The sequence below is a fragment of the Falco naumanni genome, chromosome 8 (assembly GCF_017639655.2).
Source record: "Falco naumanni isolate bFalNau1 chromosome 8, bFalNau1.pat, whole genome shotgun sequence".
Taxonomy (NCBI): domain Eukaryota; kingdom Metazoa; phylum Chordata; class Aves; order Falconiformes; family Falconidae; genus Falco; species Falco naumanni.
In genome coordinates this window covers 13,609,130-13,635,857 of record NC_054061.1, presented here as the reverse complement: position 1 = coordinate 13,635,857, position 26,728 = coordinate 13,609,130, and the positions used below count along the sequence as shown (strand labels likewise).

General features: G+C 37.7%; 1 protein-coding gene across 3 annotated transcripts in view; it reads left to right on the top strand.

Moving 5' to 3' along the window:
• Nucleotides 1-26,728, top strand: part of GABRB2 (gamma-aminobutyric acid type A receptor subunit beta2) — a 171,099-nt gene that overhangs the window by 124,295 nt on the left and 20,076 nt on the right. For all 3 annotated transcript variants that reach the window (XM_040604726.1, XM_040604724.1, XM_040604725.1), the window contains 3 exons: nucleotides 19,976-20,113; nucleotides 21,296-21,448; nucleotides 22,579-22,823. In XM_040604726.1, the coding sequence (XP_040460660.1) occupies nucleotides 19,976-20,113; nucleotides 21,296-21,448; nucleotides 22,579-22,823 (536 nt within the window). The remainder of the gene's footprint in view (nucleotides 1-19,975; nucleotides 20,114-21,295; nucleotides 21,449-22,578; nucleotides 22,824-26,728) is intronic.

The window sequence follows — 26,728 nt, the reverse complement described above, 5'->3', positions numbered from 1 at the left end:
GTGCACACACAGGAATTGAGTCATTTCTTTAATCAACAGCTCACAGCCACTTTCCAGTAGATAATTAATGTCACTTGCTGACTGGGAGCTGAGCTAGGGTAACCAAATGCTCTAGGTAAGAAGTGAGTGGGAAGAAAATGCACAGTGCACAAACAAGTAGCATTAACACAGCAGACATCATGCCCTGGAGAATTTCCTGCCAGTGTGAAAGCAACTTTACAAAAGCAAACATGTTTACAAAATACATCAGATTTATTAAAGCTGTATGTATTTAATAAATCCACTACAGAAAATACTATTGTTTTGGTGGGTTTATGAGGTGGACTTGCAAAACATTCTTGTTTTCACTCAAGATCATCTATACCAGTGATGGCTTGTATTCCACCCAAACTAGATATGTTACTCCAAATATTTTCCTCTATTGCTGCCTGTTTGTTTGTGTTCTTTCTCATTGCATTATTTCTTCCTATTTATACCACCAAGGAAAGCGGTTACGAAAATTATTATTATTAGTGTCATACTGTAGACAGTAGGGCAAAGATGTGCCATAGACAGGCTTGTCCATAGTCACTCTTACTCCACTTTGACACTGTGTGCACCTTTTCCCATTAAAATGTCAGACCATAATGCATTCTGCATAAATTTGTATATGGCAAAGCCAGATAGTTTGACATCTTCAGTATCCTTTTGTTTGCTAGGAGAATATAAAGCACCTCAAGTTTTCTCAGTGCGCCGAATAATTATGAAACTTTTCCCTACAGATGTTCACTGAATTGTCACTGTCATGATTAATATGTGGCACTTTGTACGTTTCAGTTGAAGGATTAAATACTTCTGTCCTTCCTCATGATACGCAGTATGATCATCCTTTTCTGTTTCAGTAGCGCTATTCTGTGCAATGAAAACATTTTAGTTAAAACAGCTGGTTTAACTAAATGTTACCTAGTACCAGATGTTTCTCCCTTTCCACTTTTCCAAAAAAGAGAGGTTAGTAATCTGGCAATGCCACGTTCAACCATAGACAGCTGAACTGGTCACATAATTTCTCTCTTTTTTTTTTTTTTTTTCCATCTTTCAATATATATATATTTTGTACTAAAACCTTAATTTGTAGCAGTTGATTTGGGGGATCACTAATATATAGACTTAATTCACAGTTTCCCAAATCACAAAAAAAAAAAAAAAAAAAATTCTTTTCAATACAAGTAATTGTAATTGTAAGAAATACAGAACATACACCTTAATTTGATGATGAAAAGTTATATTTTCAATATTAAGTTAAAAACGTTAAATGAGATTTAAAGTAATGGTGTTCCATATTTCTGTTGTTCAAAGGACAGCCTCAAGGCGAAGACGAACATTTTTGAAATGCTCTTTGCATTTTCACTTAGAAAGACATTGCCAGAATTTCTAAGTGAGGTTTTTCAAAATTATTTTCTCTCATTATTTATGTAATTATCAAAGCTCAAAGCTTTAATCTTGATGCTGTATTTGTCCTGCACTGCAGCTACATGTGGATTTACTAACAGTAGGGTTCATTAATGCTGGGTTTCTGATATCTGTTCCTTTCCTTTCATCATTAATAGGATAGGGTTTTAACTCAGAAGTATAATGCTGATGGATATAATGAATGGCTTAATCAGGGACTTCATCTTTTCATCAGTGAGGCAGTTGAGTGACTTGCTGTTAATGCTAATGAAGTTGCCAGTGGATGTAGAGGAAAAATATTAACTGCAATCATTTGAGATAGTGGGGTTGAATTTGGATTTTGATTCACAATGTTGGTTACTGTAACAGCTTACCCCATATAGACACAATGCTCTTACTAGACTTTGCAAGATATCACTTCCAGAATTGTGAACGAAGGGTATGGTTCTGTGGACATATCAAAGCAAATACCAACATTCTCCTAGGCAAGTAAAAAAAAAAAAAATATAGAACATGGAGAAGATTCAGTTTGTGATTTGTTTCAGTTCATAGTATTTCTACTGTTGGGGACACTTCAAAAATTAGTGATCTGTATTTCAGGAGGTGTTCTAATGATACCTGTAAGTAAATCAATGTTCTCATTCCAAATTCGGGCATGCAAAAGATAAATAGTGGGATTTAAGAAGACCTAAGCTCAAGTGAACTTTAAAGGTGCAATGGAACTGAGTCTTCTTGGTTCTGCACACACTGCTGAGAAGGCGCTCTTACCCATCCTCTCAGGTAGGAGAAAGCCCATTTCATTCACTGACCACCCTCCCTGCCTGCTTGACCCTGTTTTCTGCCAAAGGGAACAGGACCTCAGGATGGTTCACACCACCTCCTTGCCCACTTGCCATGTGGTGCAGGCACAGCCGCTGCATCCCTATGGCCACTCAACAGCTTGTAGGAAGCACTGTAGCTCTTCACTGAGAGAGGGTAAAAGATGCTAATAAGTAGGACTTACACTGCGTGCAGAAATATGAAAGTAAGTGTATTTCTGTGTTCCAACGGTATTGCTTGGGTTGGATGAGGGGTTTGGAATGAGTCAGAGGCTCCGGTAAGCAGCGCTGGTAACAGAAAGCAGTGCTGCTCCCAGGCTGAGGGAAACAAGGATCCACACGCGACTAGAGGAGCTGTCTAGCAAGTGTAACATAAATTATGACCCAAATGTTTGTTACTACAGATTCCTTGTCACTTTACACTTCAGAACAGGTGTTAGCCACAGTCTCCTGGCAAAATTGTATCTTTGCTAATTAAATTCTGCCCTGCTAAATTCCCCCTGAAATTTTAATTGGATTTTGTATTCCTCACTGTATGCCACAAATTGTTGTGTGAGGCTGCTTTGTGCTATTAAATGGATGCACTTAATTGGTAGGTGACTTACCCCTTATCCCCTAATACAGTATCTCATCATTTGTGAAGTGATTTAAAATTTATTAATGCTGGTAAGTCATTCTTTGTTTCCTCCAGTCTTCTCAAGTGACTTTATTTGGCTAAAAACTGTGTTAGAGAATAGTCTCAAAGGAATGTACAGCTAGAACTGTGAAGTGTTTCCTTCTTCAGAAAAAAAAACAACAAACCCAGACCCCAACTTCATCCATGCTGAGAACTGATTTAAAAAGAGAGTGGGGTATAAAGACTGGTTGTAAAATGAACTAAGCTGAAACGTTGTTCTCATGAGGCAGACGTGTTTTGGAAGTACGTTACCAAAAATTGTCTGTTCTCTGTGCTTTAGACTGTTCACAAGTCAGCCGTTCATAGCATACCATGGTTTGATTTGCACATACCTTAAATATATGCTTGAACTGGATTTAGTTAATAATAAAGCAATAAAGACTTTATAGTCTACTAAAGCTGAAGTTAAGGCAGACAGCTTGAAATAACATTTCCCTGCCCCCTTTTTTTTCCTAATATGCTTCTAATTAATTTTCCTTTTTAAGAAAGACCTTTTTTGTTGCAAGACTTTTTTTTTTTCCCTTTTCCAAGTTCATTTTTACTGTTGCCTTCCTGTAATTTAAGTGCTAAATTACTTCTTGTCTTTCTAAACTGGGATTATTTTTCCCTTAATAATTCTGTTCTTAATATGATTGAGTTTCTAATGCTGTCTAGTGTTGCCATGATGGTAAAAGCAACTTGAAAACAAGTACCCATTGTAAGCCTGACATTCTTTCTGATCACCTTTCTGGGCTGAAAAATGTCTGTTGGCAGATCCTTAACAGGTGGAGACCCTCATGACTCTACTGACAATCAACACCATTTGAGCATCTGCCCTGGATTGCTGTCTTCTCTCAGGAAAAAAAAAATATCTTGCTGCAGTTTCTGAGTTACCAATGGCTCTGAAATATTGCCATATGGTAACTCTGCAGAACACAGATGAAGTGCAACTTCTGGTATGTCTGCTCATGGTGAAACAGCACACGCGTGAAAGATTATTCTCAACAGTCAGTAAAAATTCGTTATCAAAGAAGGTCTCATTCCTGAATAGGCAGTTCAGATATAAGACCTCAGGATTTTTTCCATTATCAAGTACAACAAATAAGGCTGTTCGGTGATTTTCTTTTTTCCTGATATTCATTGTTATTTATATGGGATCTTTCTTGATATACTTTATATTCAAAGTTATGTAGCGAATGTCTGTAGCTAGATTTATGTTTGTATGCATAGTTTTATGCATTAGATTCAGTTTCATACCCTGCTCTTTAGAGTGGTTAAACACTTCAAAATCTGGGTATTTAAAAGAAATATCGCATATTTTTACATGTGTTTTCAGAAGTAAATATCTCCATTTCTTTTTTTTTTCCTGTGTTCTGCTGTTTTTTAATTGATTGATTGCTAGTTTGCCAATAGGCTCTTTAACTGTTTGTGTTAAGGTCAATAGTTGAAGATCTGGAATTATCCTATTCCAAGTGCACTGATTAAAGAAAATGTTAATGATATAGTGCTATTTTCCTTATTTAATGATGCATCAAATAGTTATAATGAACAGGGTCATGAATACATTTGGGTTAGTGAGGAGGACAACAGTTTGATCAGTGCACCATAGATTTTTATTTTATTTATTCTAATTAAGCTGGCAGACGGCTTCCTATGTATATGATTTCATCCAAAACCCAACCAACCAACCAAGCAAGCAAAACTTGGAAGGAAAGTTAAGTTTAATTTGCCATTCACTTGGCATTGGCATTTAATAGCAGGCCCTTTTCCCCACTTTGTCCTAGCGAGTGTTCTGCAGATATTGATCTATTTTATAATTGTGGTTCTGATACCAGAATTTTTTTTGTGTGTTTGGGTGCTTTTTTTTTTTTTTTTATATGGGTGATCTCCACCTATATGTACGGTGACGCTGCAGGGAGAGTTTGGCTTGTGCTCGAGGATGTGCAGAGATCAAGCACACAGCTTAAAGCTCAGCGGTGCATCCTCTGAGAGCGCTACTCCTCATCATCCTGCTCCTGGGCTTCTGGTATTTACTTGTGACCACAGGAATATGGGTGCTTTGTTTTTTCTGGGGTTGAGGATAACTCTCTCCTTTATGTTCACATGCATTTATATTGATGGTGCTTCTTAGTGCAGCATTTACTGTTGTTAATGGCCAGCCGGTTCCAGCACAGTTAAGTCTAGCCTGTGTGGTCCTCCAGAAAGACCTGTTTTCTTCAGCCCTTTCATTTTTGTTTTTGTAGGTATCTTTACTGACAATTTTTAAACAGCACTGCATTGTCATGAGTTTGTAGATCTAGATGGGTTTTGGTTTCCTTGAAGAAAAAGTGTGCTATTTCTTCCTCTTTCTCTCGGCAACACTTTTTGTTTTAATGACTCTTAGTACTTTGCAAAGCAAGAATCAGACTCAGTCAGTGTTTCTGTACGAGTGCTTGGTACAGGGGAGATAGTGAAGTATTTCTCAGCCATTTCGCCACTGTACACACAAGTTGGATGTAATTACAGACCTTGTACCCAGGAAAACATTGGGTTTGTGGTCTTCCCACTCATCTAACAGCTCCATGAGATGTCTGGGTCAAAGTGGCTGCTAAAAGCCACTTGGGCCACTTTAGCTCTTCAGTGTTCCCACTTCTAACTTGTGACTAAATGACATGGTAAAACTCTTAATGAGCAAGACCAGTATGTTCAACTCAGTGCCACTCAAAGACAGGTGTTATGTATTCCATTTCTTCTTTGCCTTTCATTCTCAGCTTTGGACAAATAGTTACCTTATACAATAGAAGTAATAAATATTTCCTTATAAGTACTACAGCATATATGTACTTGTAACATAAACTGACTGCAGCAGTAATTTGAATGTTATACAAAGTTGGGAGCACCACAGATATCACAATGGATTAATAAACATGTTGACAAGGTGGCTGTTAGATACCTGTGGCGCTGATGTGCTCTTGAGCCATGACAACCTCCTGGAGGCCAAGGATGCTACAGAGGAGGGGAGGAATCCAATTTTCATGTTTATGGTAACAGGGCTCACTGTGCTTTCAACTTCTTGCTTCAACACAGAAACAATGTGTTCCCTGCAAATAATGATTTTCTGATTCATGAATCCCACAGACGCATACAGGGAAACACTTTTCAAAGGAAGGACAAGGTTAGACAATAGGAATATAAATGTAGGTACTGACACTTGCAGTGCAAATAAGCCTTGGGTTGTAAGGGTGTGCTAGGAATGTCACTGTACGAGGAAGAAAGCAGTTTAAATAAGGAACACACAAACACAGGTGTGGAATACTGTAGGCTCATGTGAAAATACTGTCAAATTGCTTGGTGTTTTTGTTTGGGTTTCTGTGGTAGTTTGGAACAGAATTTGAGTCATAATTCCTTCAAGAATGAAGCTGTGCAGTTGTGTCAGAAAAATACAGTGATTATGAAGTACTAATAATAGCACTTTCCGTTGCTGCACTGTGTATTATACATTGTTGTATTATTCATGTGTTTTTCCCTCAGTTTTTTTGAAGAAGGGTATTTATTTCAAAGGCACGAGAGAGGTGCAGTCCACATGGGGCTCTCAGCATCAAGATGTAGTGCTTTAACTTTTGTATTTGAGGCTGATTCCCTTTTATGTATGTTAAAATATTGTACTGGATTCTTTTTAATGAACATTTACATGCAGATATCCTGCTTTTCCAGCCCAAGAGGCAACCTTATGTAAAACATATTTGCATATTGACACAGTTACCATACTAGAGCTAGAGGAAAACAGAATAAAAGTCAACAGAGTGTGTTAAAATCTACTTGCAGGGAAAAGTTCCTTTAAGGGTTGGCATTATCTTGTCTCAGTCACATCTACCTTAAGAAATAGGCATAGGCTCGAGCAATGACTGGAGTTGCTATTCAGAAGAAAAATGAATTTCTGAAAAGTTACAGACCATTTTCCTAGCTTGAAAACCTCTGAAATGTGAGATGTGGTGATGAAGTTGTCTTGGTATGGTCCCTGGGAATGTCAGTGCAAACAGAGGGTAATAGAGGACACCAAGTAAACCAGGATATCGCCTGCGTAGCTGGATTTAACATGGGTTTGTGGTACGTAACAGCCAGAACTTTAAACTGGACTAGACTAAGTGAATTCTTCCAGGGAGGAAAATGTGAAAGGAGGTTGTTTCTGCCTCAGATTTCACAGAAGGTAGCTGCTTAACAGCATGTCTGGGGCTCTTCAGGGTTACAGTCTTGTGTGCCAATTAAATGCAGAGAGCCAAAGTAGATTTCTTTCTCCTTCTGTGGCCTTGTCCCATCTCCTAAAACACTTCCACGTCCTGCTACCTTGTGCATACCTATCCATAGCCATTAGCATCTCGTTAACCCACCAAGTAACTTTTCTTTGTATACCATTTCTACAACCTGGAGGGTTCAGTGTCAAAAGAATTTATTCTCGCCTCTTTCAGCATCCTAGGAAAGTAGTTGGGATACTGCCAATAAACCTGTGCTGTCTTTTCTGATATAGGTGTTACAACAGAGTTTCCTACAGAAAAGTCCTCTGAGCCTTGAGGCACACAACTCCCACTGAAATATTTTGAGAAGGCAGCAATGTGATTTCTGATCCCAACCAGGCTGTGTGAAGGGCATCTAGGAGCGTTACAGGTCTATTGCAATTTTTAGGAAATATGATGTAGTTCTAACAATATAATGAACATTCCTATAAACTTAATTCACATGGTACTGTATAAACAGTTTTGCACAGCAGAGGTGCATGTAGTTATCCTTGAGAAAGCTTTTAGAAGACAGAGGACTTATCCAGCTAGGAAATGATCTTTATATATGGGTGACTTTAGAAAGAGTAATCATTATAACTTAGTCATTACTAAAAGAAAATTAATGTTTACAGGCTCAGATAAGTGTCCAAAACCAACCTTAATTCTACATGTGTAAAAACATGTGTTGTTTTTAATGTTCTAATGATGTTAGCTGTTATCAATTACAGGTTTTAGCATATTGTTGTTGGACAGTTGATGAGAGCAATGTTCCTATTCTTTCATAACCAGATCTTTATCCAAAAGTAGAAGTGTTTTAGGTACTATGGTGTCCTGAACACTACAAGTGAAGACAGAATAATATTCCAGAACATTGCCTCACGCTGCGTTGCAAGCTAACATATCTTAATGAATAAATATTTTTCTAAATTGAACAAATGGCACAGGCACCAGGGCTTTCTTCTACAAATTACATTTTTCTCCTTGTGGCCTTGGATTTTTAATACAGCTATGGAATAATTAAGCAGAGTGGAGTATTAATGCAGTTTTATAAATAATGTTAAGGTTGCCAGATGTTGTTCATTTTTCCTCTTTTTTTTTTTTGTAATGTACATCAGCATTTAAAATGTAGGCTGATAGTGGGTAGTGGGGAACTTAGATATGTAAGACCAAATGTTGCAAGGTATTAAAAATTGAGCTTATGTAGATGATGCTTTACTGATTCATTTGTTTGGATATACCCCTCACTTCTATTTCTAATTATGAAAAGACCAACTCTTAAATCAGATAAAAAGGCAAAAATCCAATGTATACAGTCTTCCAATGAAGTCTTCCCTTAAGTAAGAAAATTGGGAGATTTATTTACCTGTTAGAAAACAATATTCAGTGTCTGATCCCCTTCATCATTTCCAGACCATATATAATTGTATTGCACACCAATTTTCCTCTGCATAAGTTTCAAGTTAACGTAGCCAAATGAGATAAAAGTTTAGGGATCAGCTCAAAACATGAAGGTGAGTACCAGTTACAATGATGAAATCAATGGTAGGGTGCAAATCTGAGTATTTCTTTTCCCCAGATGATCTTTATCCTTAATGAAGGATGGGAGGAGAAAATAATTTGTCATTTACACCCGCACAGTGTGGATGTACATTTTACTATAAAATTTCTGTTCCTAGAAATATGGCTTACTGAAGAGTAGAAGACAGTTGCTAATAATTGTTTTCAAACATCAGAAACAGTCTTCAGTTTTATGCAAAAAGTTGGGGTTTAAGGCATTTCCATCAGTCTTCAAACCTACCTTTTTGGAATAGTGTTGAGAAATTCAGTATATATTTGCATGAAAGTACAAAAAAGTTCTTCCCTCTGCACCCAAGCTGGATCTTCAATATTATGCAAAGATAATAGTACTTTCAAATTGAATCATTGCTTATATATATGCCTCATTTAAAAACCACGGAATAGCTCTTGTATTTGATTCTTTTGTTGACAAGACTACTCATGCAAAATTTACTCTATTTTTATCTATTTTGCAAGTATATCCGTATTAATACGATATTTCCTCAAATCTGCAAGTTAGGTACTGCCAAATTAATTTCATAGAATCATTTGGGTTAGAAAAGACGTTTGGTGTCATCAAGGCCATCCGTTAACCCTGGAGTTCCAAGCCCATCACTAAACCATGTTGCCAAGCACCACATGTATGTGGTTTTAAAACACTTCCAGGGATGGTGATTCCACCACCTCCCTGGGCAGTGTGTTCCAGTGCTTGACCACCCTTTCAGTCAAGAAATGTTTCCTAATATCCCATCTAAACCTCCCCTGGTGCAACTTGAGGCCGTTTCCTCTTGTCCTGTCACTTGTTACCTGGAGAAGAGACCGACCCCCCCTGTCTACAGCCCCTGTCAGGCAGCTGTGGGGAGCAATAAGGTCCCCCTGGAGCCTTCTCCAGCTAAACCCCCCCAGTTCCCCCCGCCGCCCCTCACAGGACTTGTGCCCCAGCCCCTTCCCCAGCCCCTGGACACATGCAGATACATACAGGCAGGCATGAGAGACTTTGCTGAGTGAAGACTAAGCAGAGGCTGGAAAAGGCTGATTAGGTATAAAATATTGGCAGGTCTTCAAAATTTGTTTGGGTGAGGAAATGTACTGTCAACAGAATAAGAAGGCCAGGACGATCATGTAGGACTTGAATGATGGTGTTTACTGCCTCAGGTATTTGTGGCTTCCTTCCACTCATTCAGAACAGCTCTGACTTCTCATGGGTGATGTTGCCCTTACTATGTTCAATCATATTATCTAATTTTTATGGGCTGCTTGCGCAAAAAAACATACTACAGACATTTTAAAAGTTCTATAAAGTTGATAGTATTTTTTTTTAATACTATACATGCTTAACTATTCAGTCCCTTAGGCAATAACAGAACGCTGCACAAATCCACTTGGAAGTATCACAGTCAAACAGAGCTCTTGCTCCCCTGTTCATTTCTGGATTTTATTTAATGATCCAATTGATATTTAAGAGATACATGATTCATTGACTGAATTTTGTTCAGGTGAAAATTTTTAGCCCTGTGTATGAAATATGTGCACTTGATTATCATCCTTTCTGCACTGGAGGTTTTGGGGTACGGTAGAAGGTTCAAGCTGGCCCTAAGTGGTCTTGGCATTCTGAATTAGTCCATCAGTGTGTACCACGGTTTGGCTTCCTGGGAGATGGGCTTTGTTTTTTGTCAAGGTTAAAACTTGTGAGCTGAATGAAACAAACATTTTTCTATAAGCAATTTTTCATGCCAAAACAGGGTGTTGAAGGTGTTTATTATTTTTATTTAACTTTGACTTGATTTCATTGACTTAAGCATGGAAGAAAATAGTTATGAATGATGAAGTAATGTTTTCTTAGGTCTTGAAACATAGTAAATACTTTATATTTTCACTTTGTAGATTACTCTAATAAAAAAAAAAAAAGTCCATTGCCTGCTTATATGTGATTGCACTTGTCTTTTCAAAATGGTTATTTTCATTTTGTGATTTAATGGCGTTGAAATAGATCACTTAAGAATTGATGTATTCATTTTTATCATATTTAAATCAGCTGCAGTTCTCATTTAAATAGCAATTTGTTATTTCTGCCTAAATGTTGCTTTCCTCAGCAACGACTGATACCATCCTCAAAGTTATATATTGCAATTTCCTATTGCATCTTTGAACATCTACTCTTATAAAAAGGGACAGTAGATTTCTTGGTCCTTCTGTATAGCTGATAATCAAATTGAGGCTCAAGAAAATATACCATTATCCTGGGCTTCTTAATATTCGTCTTCCTGGTATTCTACCATAGTCTACTTTTAATTATAAATTAAACTAAGATATTTCCCCCACCCCCTAAAAAGTCTCTTACATATAAGACAGATATGTCATGTTTAATCTAGTTACTTATGTGTTCAAAACCTCCATTTTATGTGATATGTTTAATGGGGAGTCATTAAACTTTACTGCAGAATTCTAATGTATACTAATCTGCTTTATTAAATTTACAGATTGAGGATTATTTTTTTTCTTTATAGTTTTACTATGAAAGTGAGAAATATGTATGTTTAGCACTATCTTTATGTTGTCAGTAGTCACTTCCCATGTTTTCTTCACATAGTATTTCCTCAATGTCACCCATGCTTCACTAAAATCCCCTTCAAGGATGATCCAGATTTAATCAATGCACAAGACTGACATGTCGTTGCTAGCCTTATCCTCAGAAGAAGTCCCCTGTAAGTGGGTTAGATAATATAAACTGTGGCAGAGCTATGGGGAGGATGTTTCTAGGTGCTGTATGAAATGTGCATGGTTATCTAACATTACTTGTTTGCCTACAGAAATCAGAAAAGGAATTTCAGTAGTGATGGAAATCTGTGAACTTTACATATTTAAATAAGTAACACTGGACCAGATGTATTATACGTTATCGTGTTCTTGGGTATGCTTAATACATAAACCTGTCATTTGGTCTACACGAACACCAAGCCCAAATGAGTGATGGGGATCAGGACTAAAAGATGAAGAGCATTCTTGCACATGATTTGAGAATTCCCACAGAGCTGGGAAAGTTCTGAACCCCAAGCTACAAAGAAAGTGCCAGTGGGTCGCACTGCAGAGACTAGCACTGGACGGTGCGGTGCCCATTTGTTGCTGGAGACTCAGAAAGCATATACTCAGTTCTGACAGTATGGCACCCGCTTTGGGCTAATTAGGCATCGTTAGCTTCATATCACCAGGCACCACTGTGCTGTGTGTGCTCATTTCTGTTATGTGAAGGACACTTAGACTTGCAGGATCTCCACGGTGTTGAATCCGATAACTTTTTAGATCATTCATAGTGTTGGGAGTAACTGAGCTTATGGAAGCAGAAAGATTGCAAGAAATTGCCAAGTTCTAGGAGCTAGAAGGCTTTTGAATATTATTGCACTGGTACAGTTCTGTCTGTTTCTGATCTCTCTTTCTTTTCCTGGAGGTATAGTAACATTGGAAGTTTACTTGTGAAAGCATTTTGCAGCAAGTGCTCTAAAGTACAAATGATTTTGGTTGAAATCGTTAGAAAAAAAAAGGGCAATGACATTTGATGGGTTATGCCAGGACACCTTTTCTGTAAGTTACTACGCTTACCATAAGCAAGACTCAGCCTGAAGTGCCTACATGAAAATTAAACTTTGTTCTGCTAATGCCAGGAAGAGCCTGGGATTCGTTCTGTAATATCACTTGTCCATCAAAACACCTTCTTTTAATAGCTGCATACTGTCCTACAGTAATTACAGAGTCACATTTCCTTCTTCCCTTTTTTTCTTCTCCCCAGCCCACTCTCTCCAATAAGGAACTGTTTGTACAACTTCAAGATGGTTGTTTTTTGAGAATGTTACCAATATAATCTAAAAATCAAGCGAGTTTCACTTTAGTCAGAAAATAGTACATCTTCTTTTGTATCCAAATCCTCAGACCCATAGGGGGAAAAGTCCTTGAAGTGAAATGTAAAAAGAATTTTAATGTTTTATGCAGAAAGACAGAATTTGGAGGGGGAGGGGGGTGAGAAAGAGGAGAGAGAAACAAGTACGATGTGGTTTTTCCAGTTTCTCTGATGTCAAATGTGTTCAGCAGTACACAAACTCTGACTTTCCTTCTCCTCTCCGTATCACTCCGTTGATTTCAGTGTATGGTGAAGATGCCTGCAAATTCAAAGAAACACTACTAACTTACACTTTCTGGCTATGTTTTTGGATGAATAAGTGGATGGTGAAGAATGAAGTGATGCAGTGAACCAAGTTTGAGTGTTCTGAAGGGGTCTGGAATTTCAAAATAAGCTTTGCATGTTACTTACGATTTTGTAAGTCATTTTGCTGTGTGCTCTGTGCAAAAGCAAAACTGCTGAATAAATTCCTGGAAAAGAAGAAGGTGGTAGTTCTATGTTTAAGAATAAATAAAATGCATAGATATTGCTACTAAAAGTGTTCCATGGTCTGTTATATAAACAGGATAAGCCATTTATTTAATATTTCTGTATAGCACTCATCTCGTGGTGCAGGGCCTGTAGGTGTCAAGTTCCTCAATTAGTCTGATAGTCTGTGACCTGCATTTAAACAAAGTAATATGTTTTAAGACTGTCAACTAAGCATACTTTGTATATGCTTAATCCAAACATTGTCTGGTATAAATATCATCCATCAGTTCTCTCCATTTTATTTTGGGAAGCTACTGTACTGTGAATGGCTAGGCAAAGAAAATCCAATTGATAGCAACAGAGATGTGAGAGATTAAGTAGCTTGGTACTCACTCCCTACTTATGAGACCATAGATTTTTGTATATTGTAAAGTAATTTTGTGATTTTTTTTTTTTCCAAAATGCCATGTGTACAATGCAACTCTGTTATTTTCCAGAATGTACATGCTATTCTTCTTGTAAATGGTTGCTTCATAATAGTATTGAATTCCAGAACCGGCAGCAAGGTGAGTTTTCGTGTGTTTTGTATTGGTGAGCAAAAGACAGGTACCTCAGGTGATCAGAAAGACTGCATGATGCCAGCTTTTCTGAGCTTCCACACCTGCTGAGCAAAAGTGTTGAAGTGTCTAAATTGTGCTCCATCATACTTCCATGCTGACAATGTCCAGAACCGCTGATAGAAGATGTAACTAGAGGAACACCTTTTTTTGGATAAGCTTGAGTGGACAGGGATAGGATTAAGACAGCTCCCAACCGGATCCTCACCGTTAGCACTGGAGTGGTACTCCCTCGCTCAGGTGTAATGCTGGATGTATGCACGTGCTGCTCAGTGCTGTTCCAGCCACATGGACAGTTTGCTGATGGTTCAGAGCAGAGTGAGGTGAGTGAATGGCCTCAGGATCCTCTCTGATTTAGCCACATTTTCACTGTTCTGCATGTTTGTCATTTATTTTTTTCCCCACAAAACAACAAACACCTTATCTTTAGTGTCCAGGTGCTACCACAGTAGTAGTAATATAGACAACTAGAATTCCTACACAGTGTGCACACTGAAGAAGTGTATGTGTATCTATGTATCAATCTAAAATATAGCCCAACTGTTGTGTACAAACAAAAGTGTTGTGAGGCAGTGAATCCTACTGATAAATCCTGAGTTCTTTAGAAATGTTGGCTTCTTTTTTCCGTTGTGCGGTGTTTCTGATAACTGTCTTGTGTCTAAACACTCTCACGCTCAGGCAGTAATGCTACAACTTTCATTTTAGGTTGTTTGCATTTAAAGAGTTTTCAAATTTTGACTTTTTTTAAATAGACTGGGAAAAAAAATAGGCATTTTTAGTTGGTTCTGTGAAAAAGGGGTTATTTTATGTTCTTCTAGCTGTTTGTTTTTCTTCTACAGTGCTTCATCATTTGTAGTTCCTTGAAGTACAGGCGATGATAAACTCCCTGTCCATGCTAATGTCCATGCTAGTGGAGAACGCTTTCCTTCTCTCCAGATTGGTGCCATATTACCAGGACAATGTATTGATTTGGTTGACTGCCAACGTGTGATGCATGACAGAAATGAGAAATTGAACTTTCTGAATGTGAAGTAAATGGTGCTGCTGATGATATATAAATGATTTGGGAAAAAGCAATCAATCAGATTCTCTGTACTGGTAGTAGTGCTACGTACAATTCAATATATACTAAAACTACAGTTCTTTTACAGTCTAAATCAAATAGTTCTGTGCTAAACAGGTTCTCGCAAAAACGACTTGCACGATTTTTGGTTTTAGTATGCTTAACTTTCTACATTACTGATGTGCGATCTGATAATTTAGAAACATTGACTTGATGTTCATTAACGCTGCCTTTTTCTTGTCAAGTGTCACAGGTTATTCTTTCTGGACTGTTTATTACTATTTTAATTTGGTTGGTCTTTAAATAAAGTTTAACTTGTAAGTAGAGTTGTTTTCAGTCCCAGATACCTGTAGATGGAGTTTATTATAGACACTGGTAGTTGGACTTTGATATCTGTAAAACATCCACTAGAGACAGAAGTGTGTCTGTTGTCTCTTCTGGCAGATGCTTTGGAGGTATTAGACTTATATCCTGTTATCTTTGGGTACTTCAGCAACACAAAATAGGACTCGTGCTGGTGACTATAATCTTTTCTCTCCTTCTCTGTGTTATGAAATGAATGGGATAATTCATCCATCTTGGAAAGAGAGAGAAGTATTTTAATGAAAGCTTGAAGAGACTTCCTGAAATTCTTCTCATCAGTACTTGCTAACAAATCTTGTCATTCGGTGCCCAAACCTCAGCTTAGCACTTCCCCTGTGTAAGTACCTTAAGCAGCAGGGAGCTCCATGCGGTCTCCCAGAAGCAGCCCCACCGCTGCACATTTTGGAATCTTCAGTTTGAACTTCGGGGTCGGATTTTTGAAGGAGTTCAGCTCTCCTCCAGAAGTAGTTGTCGATACTTGCTTATTATTAAGGCTGTGAGAATACACAGAGAAGCTGAACCGCATCTTCCTGGTCGAGGGCAGTGCTGAAGCAGTTGGCAGTCTGCTGGAACATAAACCCCGGAGTTCTCCTGTGTGAACCCTGCTATGATTAGGTGGCTGATGGCCAAACTGCGTATGGGCAGTTGGGCAGAAAAGTTCTAACAGATGTTCTAAAAAATAAACTAAAATAATGAGCAGTTTGGGCTTTTTATAAACACATTTTCTCTTACATAAAAAAGTGGGATTTTTTTTCTTGCTATAGCCTGTGTTAGCATTTGTTTTGTCAACAACAACAACAAAAGATTGATTTATTAGTTATGAAGTTTAACAGTTAAATTAACTCAAAATTAAATAAATTAGCTAGATTAATCCCACTGACTTCAGTAAATGGTATTAGAATCTGGAAGTTGCTGCTGGAGAGCAGGGAATATCTGAGAGAGAGTATCAGCAAAACTCAGCAACATTGCAAAGTAAGAGTGAACCCTTAGAACAAGGTGTGTAATATTCTTTCTAATCTCTCTAAGGATGTCCTTTTATATTTTTCATAACATAAACTTGCTTTTACATCTCAAGATCGGCCAATTTATTAATTTTTCTTCATTTTTTATTTTATGTTAGATTTAATTTTATTTTTCTCTTTGAAAGCCTAGAGTGAGACTTGACAAATGTAAACCAATGACAGACAAACCTAAGTAAGCTGTCTGCCTTTTTTCTGAAGATAGACTTGTGACCAGAAAAGTAAAAGATGTCATGACAACCTGATGGATTTCAGGTCTGCAGAATCTGCACGTATTCCCCATACCATGTAACGCTTAGAAAAAATGACCGAAGAACTTACTGCACCAAATGAAGGAATTGTGCTTCACACAAGTACTGGAACAAATGTCTTCCCTTCAAATGCCTTCCTGAAGTGGGCCTGTCTTGCCACAACGCAATCAATAACGACCTCTATCCATGTGTCATTGATCTTCCTGGAAAAGTACCTTCTAAAGCAAGTGAAGCAGATCTAGTGGTACTTAAAATCTAGTGTCCTGCAGAGAGCAGAAACAGCGTGCCCACAGGCAGTGCCTCAGTGCTGGCAGTGATCTCCCCTCCTGACAAACGACTGCTGCTTCTCCGCTGGGAGGAGGAGCACCCACAGCTGTAATGGTCCCATGGACATCACAGCAAGGGCGGAGAGCCTTCTTGCCATGCGGTATTTGGGAACATGACAACGGCTATGGGTATTAGTAAGTAACAATTTGCAAAACCAAAGGCGGTTTGCTGGAACAGAGCTTTTACAGGTACCCACTGGAGAGCCACAGGGCGCCGGGCAGGATGGGACTTTCACACCCACAACCGTGGCAAGAGGAGGAGGAGAGTTACCAAGGTGTCACATTAACAGCGTCAAAGCCAGAACTTGATGTAAACTTTTACCACAAGTAGTAATGAGCGTGAAAAAGCTAAAGTAAACGTTACAATATATTGTCAAAGGTTTACAGGTTGTTTTCCACAGCTCAAGACTGTTTAGTTCAGAAACCAATGTAATCTCAGTTACATGGCTAAGTACCAGTACTCCTCATTTCTTAAAATGTTCAATACTTAGAAGTGCCTCAGTGTTTCAGGTCATTTTAGAAGAAACAAAACTTTTAAAGTATTGTGCTCTTCCATTGTGTACCTTTTGCTATCTTTATACTGTGGAGGAAGTAGAATAAGGTTAATTGAAGAAATGAGAGATAGGGAGGGAGGTGCTCATATAATTAGGCAGTCTCTCTCAGAAAATCATAATTAAGCACCAAAATACATTATTTCCTCATGAGAACAAAACAATTCCAATCTCCTAGGTAAGTCTGTAATTTGACTATTGAAATAATTTAACTGATACTATAGAACAATTCAAATTTGGTTCTAACAGCAGTCTTGGCTGAACTGCGGATGCCTTGCTTAGCTATTGAAAATCATTGTGCTAAAGCTATTCTTATCTCTAGATACAGCATCTCTTGGTCAACATGCAACAATTATGTGCCGTAAATTTCTTCTGAGACAAGTCTATGTGGAATGCTATAGGTCTTCCTATGCAAAGATGCAGTAAGCGAAAAACAAAGTTAAATCACATGTTGATCTTCATGAGACAACTAAAATGCTGATGGGTCCTGATAATGAAAAAGGCAGATTTGAACATACTCTGTTGTATCACAAAGTATGTAAGAAGCATGAGTATGGTTGTGGAGTCACGGTTAATGCTTTTTTGGTTACAGAGGATCAGCTTTCTACTGACAGACAGCAGTAATCTTGGCTCCGTTTCAGAGCTCTCATGTTTTAGACTCTGAACAAGTAACATAGAATAAATTGAAAGATTATGGTATCTATGAGGATTTTTTTTGGTGGCACTGTCCAAACAGAAGAGGGAAGCTAAATATTATGGGCAGCTATTAGTCCAATTTATGTTCAGTTATTCCTTTGATGATTCTCCTCTTGGTGAAACAAGAGAAAGTATGAAAGGAAACAAATCAGTGACCACTGATGCAAGCTATTTGTTGATGCGGATTTAAACTGTTTCTTAAGGAGTTCTGGATAAGTCAAAAGCATGTAACATTCCACTTTGTAGAGCTTTTTCTCCCTTAACTGTTGAAGCTTCTTTAGAAAATACAAACCTCTTCTTTTCTTTGGTTGGTGTTATCAGCTAGAGCTAGTGAACCTTTGGGTAAATGAAAAGATTAAGGAAGAACTTATTTCACAAAAAAATAAAAAAATCTATTCTCTCATCAGTTTTGCTGTCAGTGTCAGCAACTTTCAGAGCAAAGCAGGTTCCATCTTGAGTTCTTGATGTTGAGGAGCAGTTTGAAATCTGTCCTGTATGAATGAGATTGCTCTGATTCCTGAAATTAGTTTTCCATTTTCTGCCCTCAAACTAGTTTAGATTTGCTGCTAGACCCATGAAAAACAGAATGATTCATGTATAAAAAAACCCTGTAATTGCTATCAATATACTATAAGAATGTAACATACTTTAAAACCTGCTGTATGTTGGGATAGATTTTTATGGTTGTTTCAGTGTTTTTACAGATTATTGTGTTCATCTCTTAAAACTCAGTTACCTCATCTGCTGCTGTACACCTGGATTATACTTCGATTATAAAAAATTAGTGATGCGTGGAAGCAGTTTTATATTTTCTAGGTTATCACAAAATGCATAACCTCAATTATTCCTTGAAATTAAACACTATTTGAGCACTCTAATGTTTAGTATAGAATTTTATCCTTTGTCTGTGGGTGAGAACTTAAAATTAAGGTCATATATCTACCATTTTATTATGTCAGTTTCCCAAAATGTCATAGTCGCTATTCTGTCTCCAAGTTGTTCTTTTTATTTACAATTTTCAACAACAAAAACCTTTAAAAGGCTATGAACCTTCATGGATGTCTTATTCCCTGGTTCTGTAGTAGATTTATTTCTGTGGTCTACTGATCAGTTCTACACACCAGTGCTGGAGTATGCGAGGTAGCTCAGCTGCCGTTTGGCCAACCCAGATTCACATTTCATACGTTTATTTTATGGCTGTGTGAACACATGCCATCTTCTGGGGGTTTTTTATGTGGGTGGTGGGATTTTTTTTTTTTTTTTTGCTTGGTTGGTTTTTTGTGGGTGTGTTTTTGCCATGCAGAGTGATGGCTGTTGCATCTGCTATAGCTGCTTCTTACGAGGGCCTCACCGACCGCGGCTGCCTTTTGTGGCATTCAGGCCACTTTCAGAAGAAGAATGATGCTGGGAATATGAGAAGAACCTAAATGGGTTTGAACTAGAGTTTGTTCTTTTCTCACATTATAAACTACATGGCACCCAGAGCAAATGTCGTGAGATAACTGTACGCCAAACTTCTCTGTTACCCATATTGGTCTCACTGTCCTCTTTGGTATGCCGATCATGGTGCACGAGACAGAAAAGCATCTTTTCCAGGCGTCTCCTGGTGACTTGGTCTTATTTCTGGTACCAGTGCTGATGTTTCAGCCCAGGGGATGCAATTACAGCAAACCTAGACTGTTTTATCCAGCCTTGGGACCAGAAGTAACCTTACGCTGGATGTACAGTTACTATCTATGTATGGGATGTGTGTAGTCTTACTTTGCTTTTAAAGTTTTGTTTTACTAATATATTGATATAATATACCTTTAAAAACCCAAAGATTAAAATGCTCCTAGGATTGCCATTGGAAATCATATTTAGAATGACTTGTGTCTGTCTGTCTCTATACATCTATTATGTTATTATTGGTTTAGTTTTAGAAATATATTTGAAGTTATTAGTTAATTCTCTGGACTGTTCTCCATGATGTCAGAAGAGATGTATATCTTAACTGTTTACTCCTGTTTTTATAGATGGCTATACAACAGATGACATTGAATTTTACTGGCGTGGGGGTGATAATGCAGTCACAGGAGTGACAAAGATTGAACTGCCACAGTTCTCCATTGTAGACTACAAGCTTATCACCAAGAATGTTGTTTTCTCTACAGGTTTGTGGAGGGGGATCTAAGAGGGGAATTCACTGGGAAGACTTTTACAAATGGATTAATTCTCAATGTGCAGTTCAGGATCTGAGCAAAAATTTTAGAAATGGGAATAAATCAGAGCAGCAAGTTTTTATTGCAGCTTTCATAGTGTATAAGGCATCACTCATTAACATATGAAGAGGATACAGTAGTCTGTCATGTTACGGCTCAGTCAAGCTGTATTTTCTGTTCTCCTATGAAAACTGATTAAGCCAGTTATGTGTCTTAGCGCCCTAAACCCAACAAGAAGTAACCCAGCCTCTAGGAGATTTAGGAACCTTTTTCTCACTGTTTCTAGATGTTCCTTGTGCCAACCTGTGGTTGTGTTAATCTAGTTATTTTGTCTTAGCTGTAAAACCTTTCAAATCCTTGTTCCACAGGACTTTGTAGTTTAGCCTATGCTAACAAGCATATGACTTTCTGAAGGCTGAAAAGATGCTTTGTGAGAAGGAGTAGAAAATAAGATTGGATTTCATAAAATAAATTTTAAAAAATAAGAAACAGCTAGAATATTTCAATGACACTTTGAATCACTCAAGAGAGACAAAAAATGAGTTGGGATATTACTGTGTGATGTTTTCTACCTACCTGAGAAAGCTACTGGGTGTGTTAAAAAAAAAATAAATCTTAAAAACTCGCTTTCTAGGTATGGATAGAAATCATCTTTGGAGTACAGCACATCCCAAATTCTTCAAAACCAAGCAGAAATAGGACTTGAATAGGCATCTCTAGACACCCATTTCAACAAGTGTTTCATATGCCAAAATATTTCTGGTGTCAAATGGCAAAGGGCGAGTGTTGCATTGCTTGGAGAGAAGGTTAGAGCAAGAGTTACACTGGAGCAGGCATGCCCCACTGTGTCACAGAAGAAGCACTTCTATGCTTTGATGCTCTGGAATGTACTTTGGCTGGTGATTGTTGAATATTTTGATTAGCAGAAGATACGCACCTAGAGCATCCTTGTACCCTTTAGAATAAAAGATTACTTAGTCTCAATTCTTGCTAGAAATTCTGCAGCTGATTATCCTGGATCTTACAGCTCTGTGTGTACTCTATGTTGCATGAAGCAATAAAACCAAAATGATAGAAAATTGTTTTCAGGCTTTATACAAGTAAATTATGGCCATACCAAATATTCTTTTTTAGGTGCCTACCCAAGGCTGTCTCTCAGCTTTAAACTTAAGAGAAACATTGGTTACTTCATTCTGCAGACCTACATGCCTTCTATTCTGATCACTATCCTGTCCTGGGTTTCCTTCTGGATTAATTATGATGCTTCAGCTGCAAGAGTTGCTTTAGGTAGGCATTTTTACGCATCTCATGCAGTGTGCATTAGCTGAATGCTTTTTCTTGCTTCTGGCTTAGTGGATAGTGCCTGATCTGAAAAATAAATCTGTTAGATCTTTTTATGTCTGGCTTGTTAAGCTTTTTATTATTTGAATCAGCACTTAAATCATCACAATTTAAATAAAAATTAAAGTGATTTCATGTCTGAATTAGCTAACTGTATAATCATTGTAACTAGAATTAGCCTAATTGTCTCAACATTTTCTGTTGTTGTTTTACTGCTGGTTTTTTTCTCTGAAGAGAATGCATTTCGTGTGCTTTTGCCCATGGCAGTCCAGAATGCACATTCAGCTCTGGGCTATAGATTATAAATTACTTGTCCTTTCACGTATGAATTAAATAAAGTTTTACTAGGGCTGAATAGCTAACTTCTCCTTAAGTTGAGGGCGTTTTTCCTTACTGTTACGTTACAGTCTAAAAGCAAGACCGTTTCCCTGATTAATCTGTAAAGTACTCTTATGTCTCATCACTAATCCCATGGGTGTTTGTTTATACTGTGTCCCTCGTCAGAGGATCCAAGTGCGTTATAAAAATAAATACGAGTATCTATTGCCAAATTTTGTATAAATCAGACTGATTCCTGCCAGTACAGGTCTTGTATAGCTAAAGTAAGTGCATCACCATAAAAGATGCAATTGAGAATTTGACATTTGAATTTTATAGAATACTGTCTTGGGTTTTACCAGGCCTTTCTGTGTAGCATTTTCTCTTAAGAACTCAAGACTACAGATATTTTGAAAATGCTGGAGGAAAGCAAGATAACAGTGACTCTAGGCTGGTAATTTATAACTGAGACTTGTTAGAGAAGGTTACAGTTTATCTGGTTAAAAACATACTCATAGAATGCAACTACTGTTTGTTTGTTTGAATGTGATTTCTTACAGGTATAATTTTCTTTTCTATACAAAAAGAATAAAGATAAGGAATATGGGCAGAGGTTGGAGGTGGGCTTTTTTCCACCAGGAAGAAAAACCAACCCATCAACTTAGAATTTGTCAGCTCTAGTGTTTGAATATTATGAGCTATTATGCTAGAAAATTAAAATTAATTCAGTCAATGAACTTGTCAATTCTTTTTTCCAGGAATCACAACTGTGCTCACAATGACAACAATTAACACCCATCTTCGAGAGACTCTTCCCAAAATTCCATACGTGAAAGCCATTGACATGTACCTTATGGGTTGTTTTGTCTTCGTGTTCATGGCTCTGCTGGAGTATGCATTGGTCAACTACATCTTCTTTGGCAGGGGACCGCAGCGCCAAAAGAAGGCGGCAGAAAAAGCTGCCAGTGCCAACAACGAGAAGTTGCGAATGGATGTCAATAAGGTACATTGAAATGGAGATATATTTTTAGCATTGCCCCAGGAAGGCAGACTTTAAGTTCTGCCAGGCAGAGCTTTAGAATGTGATTTCTTGTAGAAAATGAGTGGAGTGGGATTATGATGACCTTGTCTTAGCTCTGCAGAGCAGTGTGTTTAACCCCCTCAGCAATGAATGCTGCCCTCTAGCCTGGAAAACTGAATGATGATTTTCTAAAGCATGCACTCAGTTAAGCTCTACTGTGAGATGTTTTCTGTCAGGACGTAGAGTTAAATATGTCTAACCTGTTTCCAAAGGAACAAATCCAAAATGATGGCTATAGCTGATATTCTAGTAAGAGCTGTATGGAACATTGGCAATGAAACCTAAATTTAACCTACTTTCATAAATCTTTCAGATGACCTGGATAAGAAACATTTGCTACAGAAGTGTTTAAAGCTTGAAACGTTTGCATATTTTCAACATATAATGGCCCAGGATACTGTTGACTAAATGTGAAACTGCTCAGAAATAAAGCGTCAACTTGCTGTGCACTTAATTTTGAATCTAAAAATGGTCCCCTGGGGTTGTAGGATTGAGGCAGCAAATACATTTGCCAAGATACACACTTTTAGAAAAAATATCCATTATGCCTAATGAAAATGGAGCACTTAATGTAAAGCACTTGTCATTTTTCACTTTGACCATTTTGAATGAGTTTCACACAGTGGCAAATCTGGGCTGAATACTAAAATGTAGTCAGTGTGAAATGTATAAACTTTCACACACACAGAGAGTTGGAAGTTAAATAAAGTTAATTTTTTTTTTCATTAGAAGCTCTTTGAATTTGTAATTCAGCATGATAATCCATGGGGGAAAAAAATCAAAATGAGAATTAAAGGAAAAAGTCTAAATCAGAATGAAAATAAAGAACCCCAAGTGATTATTTGTGAAGTGGAAACATAAGTTTCATACAGCTCTAGTGGTGGAATTTCTCATGTTTGTTCAGAACTTCTACACTAGGATACTGTGTCTGCAGACAAAAGAACGTTTTGTTCTATTTTGGCTGGAACAACAAAAATTCATCACATGTTGATAGCATAAAAGAGTTTTACAGGTTATATACTCTTTCAAGATGCAGTATTATATTGTCATGGCTTAGATATCTCACCCATTCATTAATTATGGGGGTTTTTTTCTTTTTAATTTGAGAGATACATGTTTTAATGAAAGAAGGCAAATGCATAATGATGAGATTAATTTTGATGTTATGGTACCATAGATCATCTCTTACTATCGTAAAGTTTCATGGAGACACTGTAAAATCTTTTCCTTCTATTGGTGATATTTCAGCAATGTAAAAGATCTGCAAGCTTTTATTTAATTTGTCAAGTTCATTTTTTAAAAATAATTAACCTTTAAACAATCAAAGCTATTAACAAAGAAACTGTAGGTAATTTTATGAGACTAGGTCTGTGTTTACCTGAAGTCTTTCCTCTAATGTCAGTGGAAATTTAAGATATATAGGTGTCAGTGTCACCTCCAGCTGAGGTATATTTTTGTATACTGCTTTACTTGTGATTTTTTTCTGTATACTTATTCTTACAATAGATCTTTCCGATATTTAACAGAGTAGCCAAAATCTAGTGGCAAATTGCTAATCACGAGCTAGAACTTGAAATCACTAACTAGTGTACTAATCCAATCCACTAAGGAGAGTACGTTAATTCCAATAACCGTTGCACAAAGTATACTGGGAACAACTTTACATTATTTGTAGGGGTTTTTTATACTGAGCCTTTTGCTTAATATAGGAGGCCAGCGTGGTTCATAGTCTACAGCAGCTCTGCTCCGGTATCCGGATATGCTCTGATGTGATAACGTGGTTTGCAATCCCTTAAGCAATAGGTGGAGAATCAAGCAGCAGAGGGTCAGTAAAGAGTAGTCTTCCGAGAGCCCTGTCCTACTGCGTGTAGGCTGCTCTGGGCAGGAGGAAGGGAGCTGACATCTGTTCTTGCTCTGACCAACAGCGAGAAAACAGATTCATATTTAATGGACCTGAATGTTTTATCTATGAAAGGGGGGGAAATATTATGTAAGTGTTTTCACTTACAAGAACCAGAAGTGTTTCAGTTCAGATGCAGGTTTCCATGAAAACCCAAGTATTTTAGAAATGGGACCAAACCAACACTCCATCTCTAATCAGGATCCAGCATTGAAGGACTAAATTTCCCGAGTATGAGTGTTTTGCGATATTACTAGATTCCTTTTGTATTACTGCATGGAATATGATGAATTTATCAGAATCAGATATTATGTCAGAAAGATTAATGCTATGAGTAATAAACCTCATGAAACGTGAGGATGAAAACTTTTATAAAGCTATGTTGCTGCATTTGGCATAGACATTGTAAAAAAGGTGGATAGTTACGCTGCGCTACAAGCAGTAGTTCAAATCTTTGTTTACACATTATAGACCAGATATACAGATACAGATCTGTAATAAATTTCTTCAGATTCCAACACCATTCTTTCACAATAGCCTCTGACAACTTTTCGAGCAACAAAAGGTGGTGAGAAGTACTGATGAAGTCCTTCCATCCACAAGTATTTGCAAAATCAAAGTAGAAGTTAACACATGATCCCTTTTAGGCTGCTGAATTCTTTTGTATGGAGAGGTTCCAGGGCAGGTACAGGCACTAGTAGTCTCTGTATTTTTGCTCAGTTATTCAGAAGGTACTAGAAAGCCTAAAAAACAGTAGGGAAGCACAGTAGAAGCTGTTCTTCCATGTCTGTGGTATCTGCTGAATCCAATGTGATCCCTTGGGGATTCGGTGACTCAGGAGGCGAATGTCCTGTTTTTTCTATCTGAACGAACACTGTCAGGCTGGCTGCAGAGCTTCCCCTGGTCTATGCCACGTGAAACTGTGGCAAATCTTTCTTTAAATTTCATCTTGGGTTCATGTCATATGTCCAGTGTGGTGCTTTTGGTATTGGTTTGGATTTTTAGAATCATAGAATAATTTGGGTTGGAAGGGACTTTTAAAGGTCATCTACTCCACCCCCCCTGCAATGAGCAGGGATGTCTTCAACTCGACCAGGTCACTCAGAGCCCCATCCGACCTGACTCTGGATGTTTCCAGGGGTGGGGCATCTACCACTTGTCTGAGCAACCTGTGCCATTGTTTCACCACTCTCATTGTAAAAAATTTCTTCCTTATGTCTAGTCTGAATTATCACACAAGATTGTAAATTCATATATTCCCTCATTTCCAGAGACTGATGGCTCTGTTTGGGGCAAGGGAAAGAAAGAGAAGGGATTTGCCCTATGTCTTGATTTGCTATTTGAATCCTGAAACCTGAGTAATAAAATCAGAGAAATTTAAAGGACAAAACTCCAGGAAGATTCAGACTCAATTACTAGTAGATACATGATCACAGACTTGTTAGGCCATGTTGGACATGCTTAATTTTCTTTGCAGTGACTTGAGGTTAAAATGGTTGTGTGTTTGATAGTTCCGCTCTTGAAGCTTCTCAAGCTGCATTCAGCAGTTTATTCCTTTATTCTAACTCGTCATCTTTTGCCTTAGTCAAAGCTAATTGTTCTCTCTGTAAACATTTATATCATTGCTTACAGGTGAAGCACTGGCTTTCCTCTTACTCTAGAATTCCTTCATTAATTGACGATAGCATTCACATCATTTCCTCACCTCATTTTGCAAGCCTATCTTCTTATCTTACATTATTTCTTCAAATGCCTTTATTAGCTTTACAGTCTCGAGTTTTTTCATCTCTTCTGTTCTGAATGGCATAGTACTGCAAGTGTATATATAAGGAGTGTTGTATTTCTGCTTGAAGACCTACTCCGTGTCCTGAGGTCTGGTGTATATACAGATATAGATACCCACATATATATATATATGTGTGTGTAT